Source organism: Indicator indicator, chromosome 27 (assembly GCF_027791375.1).
Source record: "Indicator indicator isolate 239-I01 chromosome 27, UM_Iind_1.1, whole genome shotgun sequence".
Classification (NCBI taxonomy): domain Eukaryota; kingdom Metazoa; phylum Chordata; class Aves; order Piciformes; family Indicatoridae; genus Indicator; species Indicator indicator.
The window spans coordinates 8,601,464-8,621,844 of NC_072036.1; the positions used below are offsets into that span (position 1 = coordinate 8,601,464).

The 20,381-nt window shown below is 42.7% G+C and overlaps 1 protein-coding gene across 1 annotated transcript; it reads right to left on the reverse strand.

Moving 5' to 3' along the window:
* Window positions 1-17,748: 17,748 nt before the first annotated feature.
* Window positions 17,749-19,774, reverse strand: MARCKS (myristoylated alanine rich protein kinase C substrate). The gene is made up of 2 exons (XM_054393164.1): window positions 19,676-19,774; window positions 17,749-18,513 (listed from the first exon to the last, which is right to left on the reverse strand). Exons 1-2 carry the CDS (start codon window positions 19,772-19,774, stop codon window positions 17,749-17,751), a joined length of 864 nt encoding a protein of 287 aa, XP_054249139.1.
* Window positions 19,775-20,381: the final 607 nt, after the last annotated feature.

Consider the following 20,381-nt stretch of genomic DNA (forward strand, 5'->3'; position numbering starts at 1 on the left):
CATATTAATTGCATTTCATCATAGATTGTAGATTTGCTTGTAAATACAGCTCTCATTTGCTTCCAGGCTGAGCTAGCCTGGTTGTTGTTGGTGTGGGGAATTCCAGCTCACACTGACACACTGGCCCAATCCAAATTCCCTGCAGCAGGGTCTTGCTTGAGGCAGTCTAATGTGCCTTACAAGTTAGTGAGGAAAGTTTCTTCACAGAGATGCAACACTCTTGCTGGGGTGGGAACCCAGGGAGCAACTGTGCAGAGCCCATCACGAGGGCATGACTAGTCTTACATTCAAAGGATTGCCAACCTGATAGTTTGCTGACCACCACCCTGCTCTTACTCACAACATCTTCCAACAACTTCTGTTGTGCTGCACTCATTGCTTCTAAAACCCTTACAAAATAAAATACTGTTCCTGACAAGGAAAATTATGACAGGCCTTAAAATCCAACAAAGTTTGCAAAATATTCAGATTTCCATTGCCTAAATTATTTTGTAATGCTGAGAAAATGACAGCCTCTCTACTTCACAAATGGTCAGGGAGGGTTGTATTTAATACAGTGTTCCAAAATACTACACAGTATATTTTACTACTGTGCAATAAAAAGAAAATAATAAAAGAACGTGACTAGTTCTATCTTTCTCAGTCTTGGCAGCTGGATCTTTTTAACCACATCTTCAGAGCTTGGTTTGCCCAGTTCTTGTAAGGGACAATTAAACTTAATGATCAGCACTTCACAACTTGACCTGTCATGGTTTTAAATTAGAGCAGGGTAGATTTAGATTGGACATGAGGGAGAAATTCTTTACTGTGAGAGTGGTGGAACACTGGAACAGGTTGCCCAGGGAGGCGGTGGCGGCACCATCCCTGGAGACATTGAAGGTCAGGTTTGCTGGGGGCTCTGAGCAACTTGATTCAGTTAAGCATGTCACTGCTTTCTACAGGTGGCTTGGACTAGATGAACTGTAAAGGTCCCTTCCAACCCTCTGCATTCTGTGATTCTATGGCTTTATGAGTTTTAATTTCATGGTTTCTCACTCAAAATATGTCTGAAATGCTTTATTGTTTAAACAGATAGTGCTTGGTGGCTCTTGAAAAGCAACATGGAAACATCTCAAGAAAGCAGTCATCTTTTCCCATGAAGAGGGCTGGGATGATACACTAGGGCAAAGCTCTTCTCAGAGATCCATTTGCCTTTTGGTTTGAATACATACAGATAATTGCAAAAGGTGCTTCACTGAGTGTTTAAACAGGAGAGCATAAATTTTAGAGAAGAAATTAGTGTTTTAGTTAAAAGGGAACTAAAATTACTTTCTGGTGATGCTTCCTAATTTGTAGAACAGCATTTCATGACATTTCCATTGTGGCTGTTTTCACTTCCATGCTAGATAACCTGTGTGGTCAGTTCAGTAAAATTTAGAAGCTTTAGTGAAGTTTGGGGTGGTTTGTTTTTTTGTTTTTTTTTTTTTTTTTTCTTGATAATTTATAACCTGATTTTTGTTGAAGATTTAAAATTGCTGACAACATAGAAAACTTGGAGGGGTAAAGGAGAAGCAGCAGAAACCATCTTACAGGTCGTGTTTTAAATCACAGAGACACATTTCTTTCAGGAAGTAGTTCACATGATCATTTCATTTTGGAAAGGGTTATTTGCTTGAAAGGGATTCAGAACAGTGTTGGCTGCCTGTTACTGAGAAATCAACTTTTCTGGACATTCACTGACTCCTCTGGAGCTTTGAAATGTTTGCTCAGTTGAACAATATAATGAAAAGCAGCCAGTCTGGCCATTAATTATTTCATTAGTTGTATTTAAATCGGCATTTACTACACTCTACATAAGAATTAGGTCTTGCTCCTGTTGCATGCAGCAGCTCCATATACTGTCACTGAATCCAGTTAGATGAGTCCCATGAAGCAAGCATGCAGGATTCCACAGGGGACAAAACTGGAGTTTTGCTGTTTATTTCAGGCCATTACAGCAAAAGCTGAGTAAAGCACAGCAAGATACAATCAATTAGCAGCTGAGGCCTGCACACAAAATACTGTTATGCTAGGGATTGAATGCAGTGCTTCTATATAAATATCATGATTTGTTCCATTCTTGAATACAGTTAAACAATGGGTGTTCCTTAACCAGGGACATCCTTACATGTGTTATTCTCTGCATCTTGGTAAGCCCAGGCAGTGTTTACTCTTGACAGCTATAGATCAAACTACAAGCAAGCCAGAGAGAGTTGTGTTTCTGCAGAGGGAACCCGTGGTTCCCTGCTGGGCTCCTGTGAAAGAGGTGGCCAGAAGCCAGCTAACTTTGCTTCCCAAACTGCAAGGAGCCAGGCTGTGTTACTCTGCTGGCAGCACTCAGCATCCCTGAGGAGGTTTTTCTGAGCAGAGTCCAAGCGCAGCCACCCAGGGCTGCAGGATCTGGTCTGCAGCTGCGGGAAGCTTGCACTAAAACTCATTGTCGGGGCGGTGGTCAGAAGACCCAGCCAGGACAGCTGGAGCCTCATCTGTTCCAGCCACCAAGGCTGCTCCTGCAGGACATGTGGATGTGGGTGCCCCCACATCCAGGCCTGTATGCTCACAGCCATTCCCACAGGCTGGGGGAAGAGTTGGCGCAGGTGCTGCCTACAGCATTGTCCTTACACTTACACCACAGCAGTGCCACCAGGCAGGTTAGGGTGCAAGACCCCAGGTGCTTGCTTCTCCCTTTGCCCCTGCCTGAAATGGTTTGGGTTGGATGGAAGAGTGCATCCCCATCTCACATGCTTCCATAGAGAGGAGAGTTACTCACGCTGCAGAAATTATCTTCACACAGGTGTGGCTGTGCTCTCACCATGGATTATGCAACTCCTTTGGTGCAGTCAGCAACCCAGTGACACAGAACCCAAAGACAGTTTATAAATGGAACCTTTAGTTTGTACAGATGGCAAAGAGATGATAGCATTATATAAAGCCATGGCTCAAATGGAGGTGGTGGTGGGGCTGTCTTTACCAATGTCTATTCTGACAGCTACCATTTCCATTGTTCACCAACACATTTGCAGCCAGGACTAATATTGGGTTTTAAAGCTGCAGCTGATGTTCATTTGCGCTCTATGCCAGTATCCAACTCCTGCCAGAGATACAGGATTATATGTATATATACACACACACTGTAAAAGTGGTGTTTCTTTAAAGGCCTGGGGAAACATCTCAAATGCCAGCAAAGAGCTTGGCAAGGCTGCCCTTTAAAAGATTGATGACTGAGCAGGGAGGATTTTAAGAGGGCTGGGGTTTTGGGTAGTGTTTTTTTGTCATTTCTTAAGTTTCTTAACAAAGTACCCAGGATGGTTGCAGCTCTGTTAAAAAAAAGCACATCCTAAAGGCTGTTTGGGTAAAGCTCAGTGCCAAATTTCATTTGAACTTCAACTGAGCACCTCTCATTAATTTTGTGCATTCTTGTGGGACTGAGGATTCCCATATTTGGTTTTACTTTTGGATTATGTCAGAAAAGTTTCAACAAAATCATTTTGGCTAAATGAATGGGGGAGGGAGGAAGAGTAGTCTCCCATATGTTGTTATCAAAATCTTCTGCATCTATTTAAGTCAAAAATGGCAAGCCAGAAATCTTTAGGTTTACGATATATGGTCTCTTCAAGAAAATGCTCTTGGGTTTAAGAAAATTGGGTAAGTAGTTTTAAATCAACTTGTCATTTTTCTGCATGCTATGTAGACCTCGTTCATTTTTCCCCCTCTTGCCTTTGTCTTAATTTAGTTTTAAACCCTTGTTTAAAATGAGTTTGCCAGGGATTCATTTACTAAGAATATTTTTAATGACATATTAGTTATGGATATATTTGTCAAGAACTCCAGCTGTTAAGGTCAGTTGACTTGAAAAAGACAGAGTGGATGCCATTGCTTCAGTGTATGAGGGTTGAAAAGGTTTAGAGTGCAGAGTCAGCTCTCTCTCCCAGTTCACACCAGTTTAAGCACTAGACCTGGTGACCTGAGGTCAGTATAGGGACTTATTTTTGCATGAGTACAGTCAGACTGTTTCTCATCCTTTTCATCTAAAACAGAGAAATAACATACAAAAAACCCTAGGCTAAATAGAAAAGTTGACAAATTACCCACTTAAAGGTCAGAAAATCACAAAGGCTGAGGCTGCTACAACAGTGCTAAGACTTCACACCCTCTTTATATTCTAATAAAGTTTTGAAAAAACCTTGCCTTTAGGAAAATAGTAAGCCTTAGCTCAAATGCTTAAATCCAGGAAAAAGTAAGACTTAAAGGAGCTCATTCTCTGGTCCACTAAGTATTTAATAATTTGGAACCCCACGGGATGTCCTCCATGAGAGAGAGATTAAACTCTGCTTTTCCTTCTCCTCTCCTGTGAGAGTGAATATGCTGGGGAGGCAGGGGAGGACTTTTGTTTGGGTATTCAAACCTCTTCAGCCAGGCATGTAAGCTTGCCAGCAGTTCCCAAGAGCACTCTAACTCTCAGCTATTGTGAAAATAAGTACATAAAAACATATGTAGAAAGTCCCCCACATCCTTCCTTTCCACTCTTTCCTGTGTTTCCCACTGGCTAAACAGGGCAGCTGGGAGCAGGGCATTGGAAATGTCTTTCCCAGGTAGCTAATTATCTCCAGACATTATAAAGTGAACCTAGACATCAAATCCATGTGTAAACTCAAGAAGTTATGTTATTCCTCCTCATATAAGGAGAACCACAGTGCAGAGTGATTAAACCCTGCGTTTTTAAACAGTCTACTGCTTCTGCATCTCTCAATCACATGTAGAAAAACTTAAAACACCAAAGGATGGACTAGTCCCATTTTGTCAGGTTAGACTGGTAGATATTCAGACAATCTGAAAACACACCCCACAAAATAATTCTAAAATATTGGACTCAGCTGCCCAAGGCTGCATGGAAAACCAGAGGTGCAGTGGCAGAGCACATTTCCCTGGGACTCCAGTTCTGAGCTTTGAGCACACAGCAGTCCTTTTTCTTCTTCATTCCTCCTTCACTACCTGAATTATAGGGATGTAAGATGCCAGAGATGTCAACCTCATTCTGCTCTGTTTTGAAGAACACTGCACTGCTGATCTGCTGCATAAGTAATCACATCTCAGATGGCTGCAGGCGAGTGAGGGGTAGGCACTACTGAAACCCATGAGCTGGCTGAGGCAGGCATGTTACAAAAAAGAGAATCCTTCATGCTTAGGATGACATTATTACAGTTCCCATGAAAACTGTTTGTCCAAAGAAGACAAGTTTTCTCATGTAACTTTATTTTTGACAGTGTCTCAACCTCGGCTTTGTACTTTACTTGCGTTTCCTTGTTTTAAGAGGAAGCTGGGCTCATAACAGATATCTGAAAGTCACATTCCTGCCTGTTGTTTTAGTGGATACATGAGAATTTTTGATACTTTGAAAAGAAAGGGGACCAAAAAAATATTTGTTCTGAAGTGCTGGGACTGATAGCAGATTGAGATCAAGGAATCTCAGTCTCCACCTTGGTCAGAGTGTGGTGATTACTGCTCATCGAGCAATGGAAATGCTCCCTGTTGGCACTTGGGTGATCAATGAAATGACATGCACAGGGCCAGCTGGGTGAACTTCTCTTGAAATAAGACCAATTGTACTCATAGGAGAGTGTTAAAATGTATACAGTAGGAGAAAACATCAAATAGAGTAGTGTGCATCCCGGGTAAACATGATATGTAGTAAATGAAATTGTGAAGGAGCACATAACACAACCTGCCCTGAAACCCACACTGTCTTCAGATGTGGGGTGCTGTGAGGTAAACATGATCAACACTTCTGTTGTTTGCAGACTCTCTATATAAGTATGTACAGATAGGTGAAAATATATATACATATATACACAGACTGTATTATATTCTCTCTGTGTGTGTATCTATATATATAAATGTTATAGACCTGGAAAAGGTGGATCTGTTTTCAACAGCTGAAGATCAGTCCTAATGGGAGAGCTCAATGAAGATTGTTGAGCATCTTTCTTTTTACCTAAAAATAATTATTTCTGATTAATCCGTTAGTGGTCAGCATGCTATGGATGTGCTAAGACACTTGCTACAACTATATAATAATTATTATATATTCCAATTGATTATAGAATTACAGAATGTTAGGGGTTGGAAGGGACCTCCAGAGATCACTGAGTCTAATCCCACTGCATAGGACCACAGAGGTCCTACTCTGGACCACAATGTTGCACAGGAATGCATCCAGATGAGTCTTGAAAATCTCCAGAGAAGGAGATTCCACAACCTCTCTGGGGAGCCTGTTCCAGTGCTCTATGATGCTCACAGTAAACATCTTCCTCATGCTGAGGTGGAACCTCCTGTGCTGTAGATTATAAACCATCATAGATTACAATATGTAGCTCTACTTGCAGATATGTAAATAGCTACATTTAGCAAACAGTCCTTGCCCCTTTGGTCACCACAGACTTTAATGCTGGATGCTAAAGGCCTGGGACACTCCTACTGAAAAACAATGTCTTCATGAAAACAGAATGGCAATACCTCAGTGCTGGTTTGCTTGCAGCTTTTCTTCTATGCAGTCTATAGATTTGAATGGAGATCTGATTTTTACTCTCTAACACCCAACTCAGTGTCCACCTCTTAGGCTGAATAGTTAACCTGTAGCTGAATATTATATTAGTAGTATTTTATAAACATTAAGTGTTTAATCTAATTGTTTTCCAAAATCTGTTTCTGCTTAGAGGCATTACTGATAGCTGCATTAAGGATAATAGGTGCCTCTGTTAGTGCATGTGTACTTTGGGTTAGTTGGATGTTTACACACATGTATCTCATGAGGTAAATTCTGGACAACTGTTATTGTACCCTCCCTTTCCTGTACACCAGCTAAACTTTTACTGAAACATGAGACAAAGTTGTCCCACATCTCTTAAGACCTTCTGAATATCAATACATTGAGTTTAAATTCTAAAGCAAAGGCATCTAGTTAGGGAAGGGATCTTGAGCTATATTTTTGACTGGATAGGATGAAGACAGACTGTCCCTTGCAGATTATTTCTTCTAACCTCAAACCTCCACAGGAAAGAAGGTTTTCCACAACTTTCCTGTTGTGTAATCTGTTAGACCATTGAATTATGCTTGTAGTCAGAAATCTTTTCCTAAAACTTAAGCAATATCCTCTTTCTTGCAGACTATATTAATTATTTTTGGTCTTGCCTCCAGCTGGCAGAGAACAGATTTTTTCTTTATCATCACCTTTCTCATGTTGAAAAAACAAACTAAACTCCTAGCCCTCCAAATCTCTCTTTACCTGGAGTACACAAAGCCAATTCTTTTCTTTCTGAAATTTGCATGTTGCCTTCCTGTGCAATTTCCATACTGCCTGAGATTGTTTTCAAAGTACATCTTTCTTTAAAGATGCTCAAAATGACCTTCTTGAGCCTTTGCTGCTGCAGCCAGAAGAGGACTAATACTTGACTGATACTGCCTGTGAGCCATCTCAACCCCTGGCTCCTTTCCTGTTGCCTGGGCAGTCCCCATTTTCTATTTCTGAATTGGATTTCCCCCCTTTCCAGCTCTTTGCCTACCTTCTGCATGATTTTTGGATCATGTGTCTAGTTTATTACCACATGAAGTCCAATGGTAGTCTGAGTTCCTTTTATGTGCATTTCCGGTCCTTGCAGTATAGCAGCAAACCATTGACTGTTATACCTTGAGGTGATTTGTTTTTAGCTGACTTTGCTCAGCACCTATTTTCCTAGTTTTTGTTTCTTTGGCTGTGCTCATGAGAACATTGCAAACGACAACACCAAAAATATTAGTGAAGATTCATCACAGATCCTGGCTCCTGATGAGTTACTAGGCTGAATATATGGACATAAGACAAAAATTGCATTACCTTAAAATGTTTTATTCTTATGAAGCTGATCTTGACTATTTCTTACTATTTTCTTCCCCTACAAATGCTTTTGCTGTTGTGTATTTTCAGTTCTCTTTCTTGGCTGTGATTTCCCTAGTCCTTGATTGATGGTGGTGTTCTACGTAACACCCATGGCTTTTTGTCCTTCTGCCATTCCCTTTCTTTTATTTTTTTTTTTATTTTTTACTCCAACAACCACTTCTCTAGTTTTTTTCCCCAGTTCTTCTGTGAAACCATACCTAAAACAGGTATATTTGCCTTTCTCCAGCCTATCTCATTTCTTTTTGTTGTCGAAAGCTCTCACTAATGGCTCAGAAATTGTTCAGCTGATTTCCTAATGCTGTGTAAAATCCTTTGACTGCTACTTTTAAATTTTTTTCTTTTAACTTACTCTTTCCTCCTCTTGGCATGCCATAGATAGAGTTTTCCAAGTTTAACACTCTTGGTAGCAACAAGTGCTAGATGTCTCAGTGGTTACACTGGTTACAACAATTTTAGGGAAATTCCCTCCCATAGCTCTCCCATGCTGCTAGCAGTAGAGAGGCTATAAATACAGCCAAACCACAAGCATTTTTACCACTTTAGCTGCTTTATGCAACATGATGGTGAAAGTGTCATCAGGCGGTCCCAGCATTACCATTCCTATCTGTGTTGAAGTTGGAGAACTTGTTAAACTTGTGATTTTTCAGGTAAAGGTCCCTGATTAATTCGGCACAGGGCGCTCGAAATGATAGTAAATCCAAAGGATTTTATAAAACAGTGAGGCCACTGTTTTCCAATGCCATGTGAAAATGAATATTAAAAAAAAACCCTAACAAACCTGCTTTTTCTTCTATTTGATGCACAACATACATGTGAATTCCAGCTCATCAGGCTCCTGGTTCCTGAGGACTCACAGCATTTCAGATGATGGGGCTGAATCAATTGCCCAGGAATTCCATTTTCTTGTTTTTCTACAGGAAGCCAGCTAGGGTAGATACATTTTCTTCTGCTATCTGTGGTTTTGAACTACAATTTGAAACTAGCAAACTTCTTGCTAATATTCTTAGGAATCAAGAGTAATAACTGGGGAAGGGAAAGGAAATGCAATCCACAAAGAATCTTCATTTTTTGTACTTTTAATATGCCAATATTTAATATAGGGGAGGATATATTTTGGTAAAGAATTAACAGCTTCAGAACAACAACAAAAGTTATATTTATATATAGATATATAGAGATATACACATGTAAATATCCTTCCTAAACGAGGCACCTTCCTTCCCGAAAAGTCTCCGTACTCCCAGGGTGGGGAATTGCTGCCAGTGCACGAAACAGCGAGTCGGAGTTCAACGTTATTTTAGCTTCAGCACTCGACAATGGCCTCAAAGTGTCACTAGAGAGCTATAGATAATCTGCTTTTAGCTACATTTTGAAGGTTTTGGGGCCTCCTTCGTGATCTTTTCACTTTTCAGCCACTTCAGCTTCCTTAGTACTTAAAATGCCCATTGCTGAGAACGGCGATGAAAACGCCCTGCCCACTTGGACATGGGTGGCAAGACTTTTGGTATCACAGTTTGACGTTTATGAAGGCAAAAAAAAGCATGAAGTGAGACTTTTATGAAGGCAAAAAAAAAAAAGGCATGAAGTGAGAAAAAGTGTATGCAAGAAACACACATCGGGGGTTGGGGGGAGGTAAGAAAAAAAAAAAAGGAAGTTGGTAATTTATTCCCTCCCCCTTCATAATTTTGACTAAGACAAATAGAAATGTGATTTTAACAATGGTAGGAAGTGAAACAGCCTAACCTTTCTGCATTTAGCCTGGCTGCTTTTTCAGAGCAGACACTGTCTCTTGTGTATTTTTACACATGAACCCTGTACAAGCAAGGCTCATATTTAATCTGAGCCTTTTGAGCCCTAATAGTAGTTCTTACGGGAAGTAGTCCCTGATCATGCTCCTCTTTTGGGATTCCTTCCAAGCTGGCCCTGTCACTGTCATCTGCTATTGAATTGCCCTTATTGCAGCAGATTCATGTGAAGAAAAGGCTGCAGTAAGATGATGGGAAGTTTTTTTTATTGTCTAGTTGCACTTGCAAATGGTGCATTTCTTACACCTATGCTGCTTCCTTCAAGTGCTACTGGGAACACCTTGTGTTCAGCTCCCTTTTACAGTGTCATTTGAACTCGTGTGGCTTTCCTGAAGAGCCACACTGCATGTGTTCCTCATTTTGTATTCATCACAAAGAGTGTATTATTTCTCCTAAAATCCTCAGGAACAACTCAGCATTTCTATCTTCTGCATCTCTACATGACACAACCACACAGAAAATTTCCAGTGACTGCTTCTTGCAGTTACTCCTGGTATGTCTACCACGAAGTGTTTAGGAGGAGAGAAACTTCAGAAACACTGTTTTATTTCTACTTTTATATATATATATATATATATATATATATATCCACAGATTATTAACCTAATGACTATCATAACATGCATGCAATAACAACAAGATGCAAGTCAAAGCCCTGAAGCCTCTTTAGATTAGATTAGATTTGCACTGGGATTTAAATAGAGAACAGTTGGCTTTGAATCCCTCTGTTTATTAAAGTTGATGGTCCTAGTCTAACAAGACTGGAAAGACATTTCCCTCTTCTTCCTCCCCTTGGGCCCAATTTATAACAGCATCTGAAGCTTCATGATCTTGAAATGCCAACTTTCCTTGTAGGCAACACAAAAGCAAAAAATTCACAGCATTCAGTGGATCAGCACCAAAAATTACCAGATTTACACTGAAAATAGGAAACTTTTCTGATCATTTACCTGCATGAGCCTTTAAATATATTTCTGCATTATCATGTCAATGTCAGTTGTTAGACTCCGTGTGGTGGTGGCAGTAGAAAAGTTTGACCTGGTGGACCTCCAGGGTGTAAGTTCTTGTATGTACAATAATGAGGGTAAGTTTCCAGCAGCATTTTGGTTTTGCCATTTGTGGCAGCAAGACATCAAAATGCTTCCTGTCCATTTTGCCAGTGTGGTCCTATGTGTCTTCAGTCTCTTAATTCATGCAACCACAGTCACTTCATGTCCTGTTGTGGCATACACTTCATTTGGGGTGGATTGCAGGTAGATGATGTGTGAAGGAATCAAATGCATTTCTCTTATTGTTAGTAACATTTAGGGGGGAATTTTGGAAAAGTTTTGCATTGTCTCACTTCCCTCTCATGGATCTCAGTGAAAGGAGAACGTGGCCAAAATGAGTCCTTCACAAAATTCGTTATCCAATTTAGTATGCATATGATACTGCCTCTCATTGTGAGCACTAACTTGTAAAGCTAGGTGCTAAACAGCCTGTTATTAAAGTAGAATTCAAATGTATTGGTATAAAAACTTCCAGGGGAACAGATTCAGAGAAATTTTGGAATTATTCTCTCTCTCTACTGTTTCAAGTGTTCTTCCTGGCTATTACTATTATTAGAAATCAAACACATATGTAGGATATGCAAAAATAGAATTGGGGAGGGGGAATCATGTTCCTTTGGGTATTCTGAGCATCACTCCATGGTTTCTGCCATTTTGACTACCAAGATGGAAAATATTTCCTGCTAAGTCTCCTCAGAGGTGCTGTGTCTGGTAAACTTGCTGAAACAGACTCCTGATTTGTGACAGGGGCTTATAACTGGTCCAGCAATCCATTCCTGAAAACCTTCATCATTTCTGGACTTGGTTTACTTGTTGCTTTTCAAAAGGGCTTTTACCTTTCAGTGCAAATAGTGTCTCCTGTAATGAAGTTATTTTTTTTTTAAAGACAGAATGGGGGTACTTTACACCTGTGATAGCCTTGCTCCACAGGGCTAGGAAGAAGAAAAAAAAAAAAAAAAACCACAAAAAAAAGGGCAAGCAGCTTCTTCTTTTAGTTCCTAAATTTTGGTGGGGGTTTGCTTGTTTGTTTTTTTCCCCTCTTGCTCTTCTTATGCAGGTCTTCATTTCCTGGTCCAGAATGGTTCTTCTCCAGCAAGGAGCCTATTAGCAGCAGCTCCAAGCAGCAGGTCAGGCTTGTATGCATGGCTTTTGTGTTATCAGATTATTTGGAAATATTGAAGTGGGTCTACATACCAAACTTCAGGGAGATAACTACTCTAGTGTAGGCTAGCTAATAGATACTAAACAGAACTTATTGCAGCTATTAGAATTAATCAGTAACTATGATTTCCCTACCCAGTTCATTCATAGGTATTTTATTTTCTCTGTTTTTTAGAAACTAAGCTAGAGAGAGTCTAGTTTGGACTATACCTGAAAATATATCTCCAGTCACTTGCTGTCTGCTAAGAGAACTATTAAATATTTTATAACCAACAGTATCAGCTGTGATGCTGGAAAGGACCTCAGAAGGTAGCATTGCCTGGCTCAAAACAATTCCTCTCCAGTGCTTTTCTAGTGCAGGTTATCACATCCATGGCCACAAAAATTGCCCTAGGAATCCCAGATCCTGGAACATTTACCTCCTTGGTTATAATGCATAGAATATGAACAACATTTCCCTGTATTCACCCTTCTGAAATCAGACTTGTGTTAGGGACACACACATACAAAAACTAACCAAAACCCCCTAAAATATTTATATTGTTTGGGTCTTTCCAACTGCAAGGATTAATGTCTTCTTTCACTTAGTATCTTGGTAGTCCTGTTCTGGGCAATTAGGTCTTCCTATAACAAAGACTGAGGGCAAAGATGCATAAATAATATCTGTAACCCTCACCAAGATTTTAAAACGTTTTGAAAGTGTTAACTGAAGTCCTCTGTCACCTCTATCAGATAACATTATCCTAAAACAAGGACATTCTGAAGCCAAGTCTCTTGCTTTCATAGAGAAAGTGTACTCAATAATAAGCCCAAACTTACACATTCCTAACTCTGTACTTTATTGACAAGGCAACACTTTGATGACTCATCTGTTTAGCCATAATCATAAGTTTGATCCCATTGCTGGCCCTCTTTTATCTTCTCAGTGGGAAACGTTCCCACTTCAGAGTGATCTCAACAGTTGTGTCAGGGAAGGCATCCTGAAACGGGCTGCTACAGCTTCCTTTTCTAATTCCTCACATAAGCAAGAGGCTTTAAAAGCTCACCACCACACCAGCTTTCCCCAGGGCAAACTAACACAGAGACTTTCAGCAATCTTGTACTTCATCACAGCACCACCTCTTGCATTCCTCTATTCAAGTAACAGGAGGCTGCCTGGCCTGGTTGCCTCTGCCCTGCTGGACTCAGTTGCAATCCCAATGGTTTCCATTCATTGTCAATTAGCTGAGGTCCCCAGAATTGTAAAGGGGACAAATTAACCCCACTGTCTACAGCATGTTATAAACACAATATACTATTTTCACTTGTGGCATACTGCAGGAAGAAAAGTACCTGTTTTATTCTATGCCAGTGACCTGAGCACACTAAAAACAAACAAACAAACAAAAAAAAAACCCTAGAAACAGGATGCTTTCAGCTAAGCCAAATCATTATGGAAAACACATTTTACCTCAGCCTTTTAAAATCTAACAAATGAATGATGAAATGAGTCCAGTACCACTAATGATGACCTTTTGCTACTCTTTCACTATACAAATGGGATAAAGACTAAAGTTTTGGGACTGCTTTTGCAGGAAACCATTAACAGGAATTACACCTTTAGTCTAGAATGTGTATTATTTTAGATTATTATTATTTTTAACCCACACTATAAAAGGACTCAAAACTTGGAAATATCCAAACTATCAAAGCAGATGAAAACCTTTGACCTTTATCCAGTCGCGTTCAAGTGAAGTTCAAGAGCTGGCTGATTCGAACAGTCCTATATAACATTCTTAAAACATAGACACCCTTTTTCCTTATAATACAAGGGGTAAAATACTTGTGTATGCAATGTTTGCATCAAATACAACCAACAGGAGCTTTTGGAGTTGATACATAGACAGGATTTGTATACAGTGGATGTGTACACAAGCAGGATGCTGAAGGCACTCCAGCAGAAGCCAAAGCCTATGCTCCACTTCCCTCACACAGGTTCCCCTTCCCTTTTGCTTCCTTGCCTTAAGGCAAAGGCTCTACAATTTCACATTAATAACTATCAGGAGTAGAAACAGAACTCGAGTACTTGAGGTCAGACATTGTGATCTGTAGAGTCTGAAACTATGTTTAGATATTACCAAGACAGGCATGAAATTTGACTTTCGTACAACCCAGTTTTGACCTTGAAGAAGGAAGACTGTTGCCTCAGTCTAAGTAAATAAACATAAGTCAATCTCTAGAGCCCCTTAGTCAGGCAAAATCAGATGCCAGTTAAGTTTTACCTAAAAATATGGCATTGTTTCAGCACAACAGGAGATAGTTTGTTCATAGCAATAACAACAGTCTGCTTACAAAGGACCACAGCAACCCAGATGATGTGAAAAATCAGCTTGAAATCACACATTTTAAAGTCACATGCGTTCTGAATCTGTGAGAATTTGTTGGAATCACAATGCTTATTATGATTAGCAATTTTCTCTGAGGCAACCAATGCAATAAAAAAGTTACAGTGCTTTCTCAGCAAGATAAACCATCTCACCAGTCACTGACACCCAGCCCCTTAATTTTCCTTCTGCATAAATCAGGATATTCTACAATTGTACAGGAATGACCATTCAGTCCCTCAGGGACTGGGGGAGGAGGGCTCCTCTTGCACAATTCCTTGGCAGGAAGAAGCAGCTCAAAATTCCTCTATTTCCACTATTTCCACTATTCCTCTGATTCTCGCTTTCTTAAACCACACAGTGGAAAAGTGGTATCACCCAATCTCACCCAACTGCTGGGACCAGCAGGGTAGATTTTGGAACTGGCTTCTTAAAATGTACTTTAGACGCTCTACCAGTGTTAAGACATGGAAAGAGATTTCAAGTCAAGCCAAACGATGGAATGATGAAGCCCCAGCCCAGAAGCCCAGCTGCTGGGGCAGGTTTCTGCACCCCCAGGATTGGAAGAGTTTCAGAGAATGTCATCAGCTGAGTGAGGAAAACCATGAAACTTTGAGGAAAGCAGGTTAGGAAAAACTTGGAAAAGAACTTTATGAGCAATTATTTTCTTCACATGTACATATAGAGTTTGATAAAGAAAAAAAAAGAAAAAGAAGAAATTCAGACTTCTCTTTAAGAATCCTTGGATTTAAATATATATATTTATTAAAAAGAGACATTAACTCCTTGGCCAAGATATCATGCGTCTCAGAACAGGTTTTTACAGCCATGTTATAAAAACCCCTTAGCAAAGCAGTTATGCACTAGACTTCAAACACATGTACTCCAAGAATGACACTGGTGTGGAGGATCTTGTTTTACATCCATTTATTTTTGTCCCTCAGCAATTATAGCATAGTTTCAATACATTTCTAAAGCTATAGAGGAATACCAGGGCAACTAGAGTACATACAAGACAAAGTTAAAATGGTAGACAGCTGAATTAAAAAAAAAGGAAAAAAATGAAAAAAAAGAGAAAATAAAAAAAGTAAGCATTCAGCAGGAAATCTACTATACTTCATTCAGTTTAGGCTTTGTTCTTTAGGGAACAAGGTGCTAACGTGCCATTTTCTCATAAAATGAATCATAATTGCTTCCAAAGAGTTTCTGCTGAAAATTTAGGTGGAAGCAAATAAGTGTAACACTAAACTTTCTGCTATAAACTTCAAAGCAACACTTTCTTGAATCAATTTCCACCCTCCAAATACCACGCTGTTTGTTGTTGGGTTTTTTAATTTTTTTTTGTATGAACCCTCTATATTATTAAGGCATAATATGCCCTGAGCAATATGCTGGATATTAGCCAAAAAACCCCAACAATTAAAAGGTAAGCACCAAGTGATTATTTTTATAGACAAAAATCTGAAAACTGCTTTGTAACTCACCTGTATTTGGGAGTAGCACTTGAGGAAAAAAAAGATAAATATTGCTTTTAACTAGTTTGAGCAAAATGGCAGTGTTAATTCCCCCTTTCTCCCTCCAGGCTAAAGTTTTCAAGCTCATTGTCTAGGTACAGAACTGGGATCAGCATACCAAGACGTAAGTGGGACATCTGTTTCAAGAGCTGAATTTTTAAAGCAACTCCATGTAAAAAAATAAAAATCAGTGCCCCATCCTAAGCAATTCAAGTTAAGTCTTATTTTCCTCAAGAGGCAAGACTCTCATATGCTGGATACCTCTGGACTTAAAAGCAAGATGGAGCCTGGAGTGGAAAATCACACACTGTACATGCTCAGACTGCCTTCCAGTTTGCTTTTAAAGCCAGAAAATCCTGTAAATTATCTGGTGCACTGCCCAATTTCTCTAAAACGTGCACAGTATGACAGATTCTAGGACCCAGGAAGGTAGCTTGCAAAGTTAGTGTTAACAGCACACATGACTTTCTCTGTACAAATTTAGGCATTACTGGCTAGTCCCTTTAAGCTACCAGAGTATCCATAAAAGAAAGACAACCAAATTATACATTTTATTCACATTTATTTTTCGCTTTTAGTGTGCTCACAGAAAATTAGAACACCTTAAGCAGGAGTTTAATAGCAATTTTTGTAAGCAAAGTTACATTCCATCTCTAAGTCAAATTGGTCAAAGCTTCTCCAGTATTTACAAAAACATGATAGACAAGATGCTACACAAAAAAACCATTGCATCTGAAGAGTTTTCCTTTATTTTCAAAGACAACTGGAAAAGAAAGCATTGTCTGCTGTAATCAAAAAAACATACCACAGTATAAACAGTAACCATTCCACTTATCACAGCTTGGTTTGAGTTTAAAATTGGTGTTTAAAAGGTCCAAGATGACTGCAGTTTTACAAAAAATGGGCAGGGTGGAAAGAGTTGCAAACTTCATGTGCTTCTGGATATCAAGATTTGATTTTTTTTTTTTTATACAATAGTCACAGTTAAAAACACCCTGCTGGTAATACATAATTACACTTTATTAAGGTCATAAACCAGCAATAAACAATAAAGCCTATACAACTTGTATTTCTACTTAATCACTGACTGATACAGCTAACATGAGATAAGTGAAAAGTTCCTATGGTTTAAATGAATTCCTAAGACTATGATCTCTTTATCTGGGTATTGATTTTTTTATTTTTTTTTCCTTTTTCCTTTCCTTCTTAATCAAGACTTGTAGTGTTGTAAACCTTATAGAACATCTGCCTCACAAAATACATCGTAATAACTTTCTTTTTTTTAAAAAAAAAAAAAAAAAAAGAAAGAAAGAGAAAAAAAAAGACTAACCCCTTTAACATCATTTCTGGCAGGGCGCGCTCCCGGCAAGGGCTGCGCGCCCCAGGTTCCCCATTGCGGCCCCTGTCACTTCATTTGTTATCCCTTATTGACCCACCCATCTCCTTCACATATGGGCATGTCCATAGACCGATCGGGAAAAGTTTTATAATATGAAGAGAGCTGCAAAACATGACAAAAAACCATCCAAAAAACCCCCCAAAACAACCCAACCCCAATGCAAAAAAACCCAAAACAACAAACCCAAAAAACTAAACCCGAACCAACGAAAACCAAAATATTAATACTGATGAAAAAAAATAATAAAAGAAACAAAAAAAAAGAAACCCCAAAATATAGAGGGTTGGGAGAGGAGGGCGGAGGAGGGCCCCCCTCCGCCCGTTGGAATGGCGGCAACACACAACGATTTGAGATGGGAGCTGCGAGGGGAGAGAAAAAAAAGAAACAAGACATCTTTTAAATCAATCCCTGGTTGTAGACAAGTTCTCCGAGACCAGTACCTGGCACCACTCCAACAAACAAACAGGGGGGAAGAAAAGTCCGTCAGCGAGGGGCGGCGGTGGCGCTTACTCCGCCGACTCGGCGGCGGGTCCCTCCGGACTGCTCTCGGAGGGGGGCTCCTGCCGCGCCGGCGCCGGCTCCTCTGCGGGGGCCGCCTCCTGATCGCCGCTACCTGCCTCGCTCGTAGCAGCGCCGGCTCCCGCCGCCTCTTCCGCCGCTTTACCTTTCCCCTCTGCTTGCTGCTGCTGCTGCTGCTGCTCCTCCACCACTGCCGGGGCCTCTTCTCCCGCCGCCTTCTCGGGGGCGGCCTCGTCCGATTTGGCCTCCTGCGAGTCCCCCGCTTCCTCCTTCGACGCCTCGCCGCTGCCGGCGACGGCCGCGCAGGCCTCCTCGGCGGCGGCTTTGCCCTCCTCGCTGCTCGCCGCCTCAGGGGACGCCGCCTCCTCCTTCCCGCCCTCTGCCGCGGCGGCGGCGCCGCCCTCGCTCTCGGCCCCCTCGCCGGCCTCCTTCTTGTTCTTCTTGAAGGAGAAGCCGCTGAGCTTAAAGGACTTCTTGAAGGAAAAGCGCTTCTTTTTTTTTTTCGGGGTCTCGCTGCTGGACGAGGGGGTCGCGCCCTCCTCAGTCTTAGGGGAGGCCTCGCCCTCCGCTGGGGAGGCCGGCTCGGTGCTCTCCGCCTCAGCCGCCTCCTTCTCGGAGGCGGGCTCCGACGAGGCTGCCTCCTCCTTGCCCGTCTCCTCGGCGGGCGCGCTGCCGTTGGCCTGCACCTCCTCCTTGCCCGCCTCCGCCGCCGCGGGGGAGGCGTCGCCGTTCACCTTCACGTGGCCGTTCTCCTGCAAGACAGCGACGGGCGTTACCGGCGGTGCCGAGAGAGTGAGGGAACACGGGGCGCCGCTGCCCTCCCATCCCAGCGGCCTTTCCTTGCCCGTTTTCGGCTTCCGCCATTTACACCCCTTAGGCATCCGCCGCCCCGAGTCGACCGAGCCGGGCCACGACGAGCGCCCCCAGCGGCGGGACAGGTGGTGGCCGCCAGAGGGCGCCACAACTCCACGGAGCGGCCGCCGCGCCGCGCACCCCCGCCCCCGGCGCGCCCCGTCCAGCCGCGGCGGCGCGGGGCGGGGAAGGCGAACAAAGCTCGCCGGGCCCCGGCCCCCCGCCCGCCGTTGCCCCTCTCTGTCCGGGCAGTGAGGCGCCCCCAGCCCTCACCCTCCCCCCCTCCCTTTTACATTTGCATCTTTCAGGCGCCCGGAGCGCGGCTGGCTGCCCCGGGCGGCAGCTGCGGGGGCGGCGAGGGGTGCCTGCCCGCAACAACGCCGCTGTTGCTGCGCGGGGCAGCGGGTGGTGTTGGGGGGGGCACAGCCAGCCCGGCAGCTGGCTCACGCGTCGGGAGAGGGGGACGGCTGGGGACATGACAGAATGCCGTACCCCGCGGCTGGAGACCCCTCGGCAGAGCTGCGGCGGGCGGCGCAGCCCCCAATCCACGCTTCCCCCCGAGAGAGTGCCCGTCCCCGCGCTGCCGCGGAGCCCCCCATGCCGGGTGGGTCGAGCCCCCCGATACTAGACAGCCAGGCTGCCACCGCGAGAGGCGTGCCGCGCTAAAGCACCGAACGTCGTCGACAGAAGGAGGTTAAGCGGGCAGAAAAGCCGAGCGGTGTAAGATCCATTTACGAGCCATTGGGACACTTCACCATAGTACACGAGGGATTAAAAAAAAAAAAAAAGGGGGAGAGAAAATATGTACCCCTTCCCTCCCACCCCCCCGCAGGAAAGATAAAGGAACAAACCACTCAAAGCCGAGCCCGTGTAAAAAAAAATAAACAACAAAGAAATCATTCCTTTGCCTCGAGTTGCAAAGATAAAAGGATCGACCGTATTCTCTATTGAATGTTCCACTGAGGCATCAAAGGAAGAATTAAAACAGGATGCGAAAGAGAGTCCGTCGAAGTTGGCTTAAAAAAATGAGGAGGTTTAATTTTTTTTTCATTTTTTTTTTACCTGTCCATTCGCCTTGGATGGAGATGCAGCCACTGCTTCCCCAGGTTTCTCGGCGGAGGCTTCGCCCTTTGCAGCGGTCTTGGAGAACTGGGCACCCATGCTGTCTTATTCAACAAAGAAACTCAACAGATCCAAAAGGAGGGGAAACAAAGAGCGTTGGGTTGGTATAAATACTGGGCGACCAGCTGCAGCAGCAACACACACACACACCAGAGGGGGGAAAAAAAAAAAGAGAAGAGAGAACAGAACCGATTATAATGCACTCCTTTTAAAAAATTTAAAGTTGAAGAGATCAAAAAGCAGCAGCACAGGAGGGAGGGGGGAAAAAAGGGAGGAAAAAGTCGAGAAAAAAAAAAAAAAAGGAGCCCAAGTTTAGTAAAAAGAAGTAATAAAAAATCCCAGATTTGTAGCCGTACTGTAGACAAGGAGAAAATGGAGAAATCTCCCTGGTTGCTAATAAGATGCGGAGTCCAACGCCCAAGTGCACAGATGAATGGGCTTCCCGAGCGCTGACGGCAGCCCTCCGCCCGGCGCCGGCCAATCGCCGCCGCGCCACACAAAGGGGGGCGGGGCCTGGCCGCCCGGCGAACAATGGAGCCGCGATGGCAGCGGTTTGAAATCAGCCCCCGGCCGATAATGAATGTGCCGCTCCGCCACGGCGCGGGCGGGCGCGCTCAGCCCCGCGCCGGGCAGCGAACAAAACACC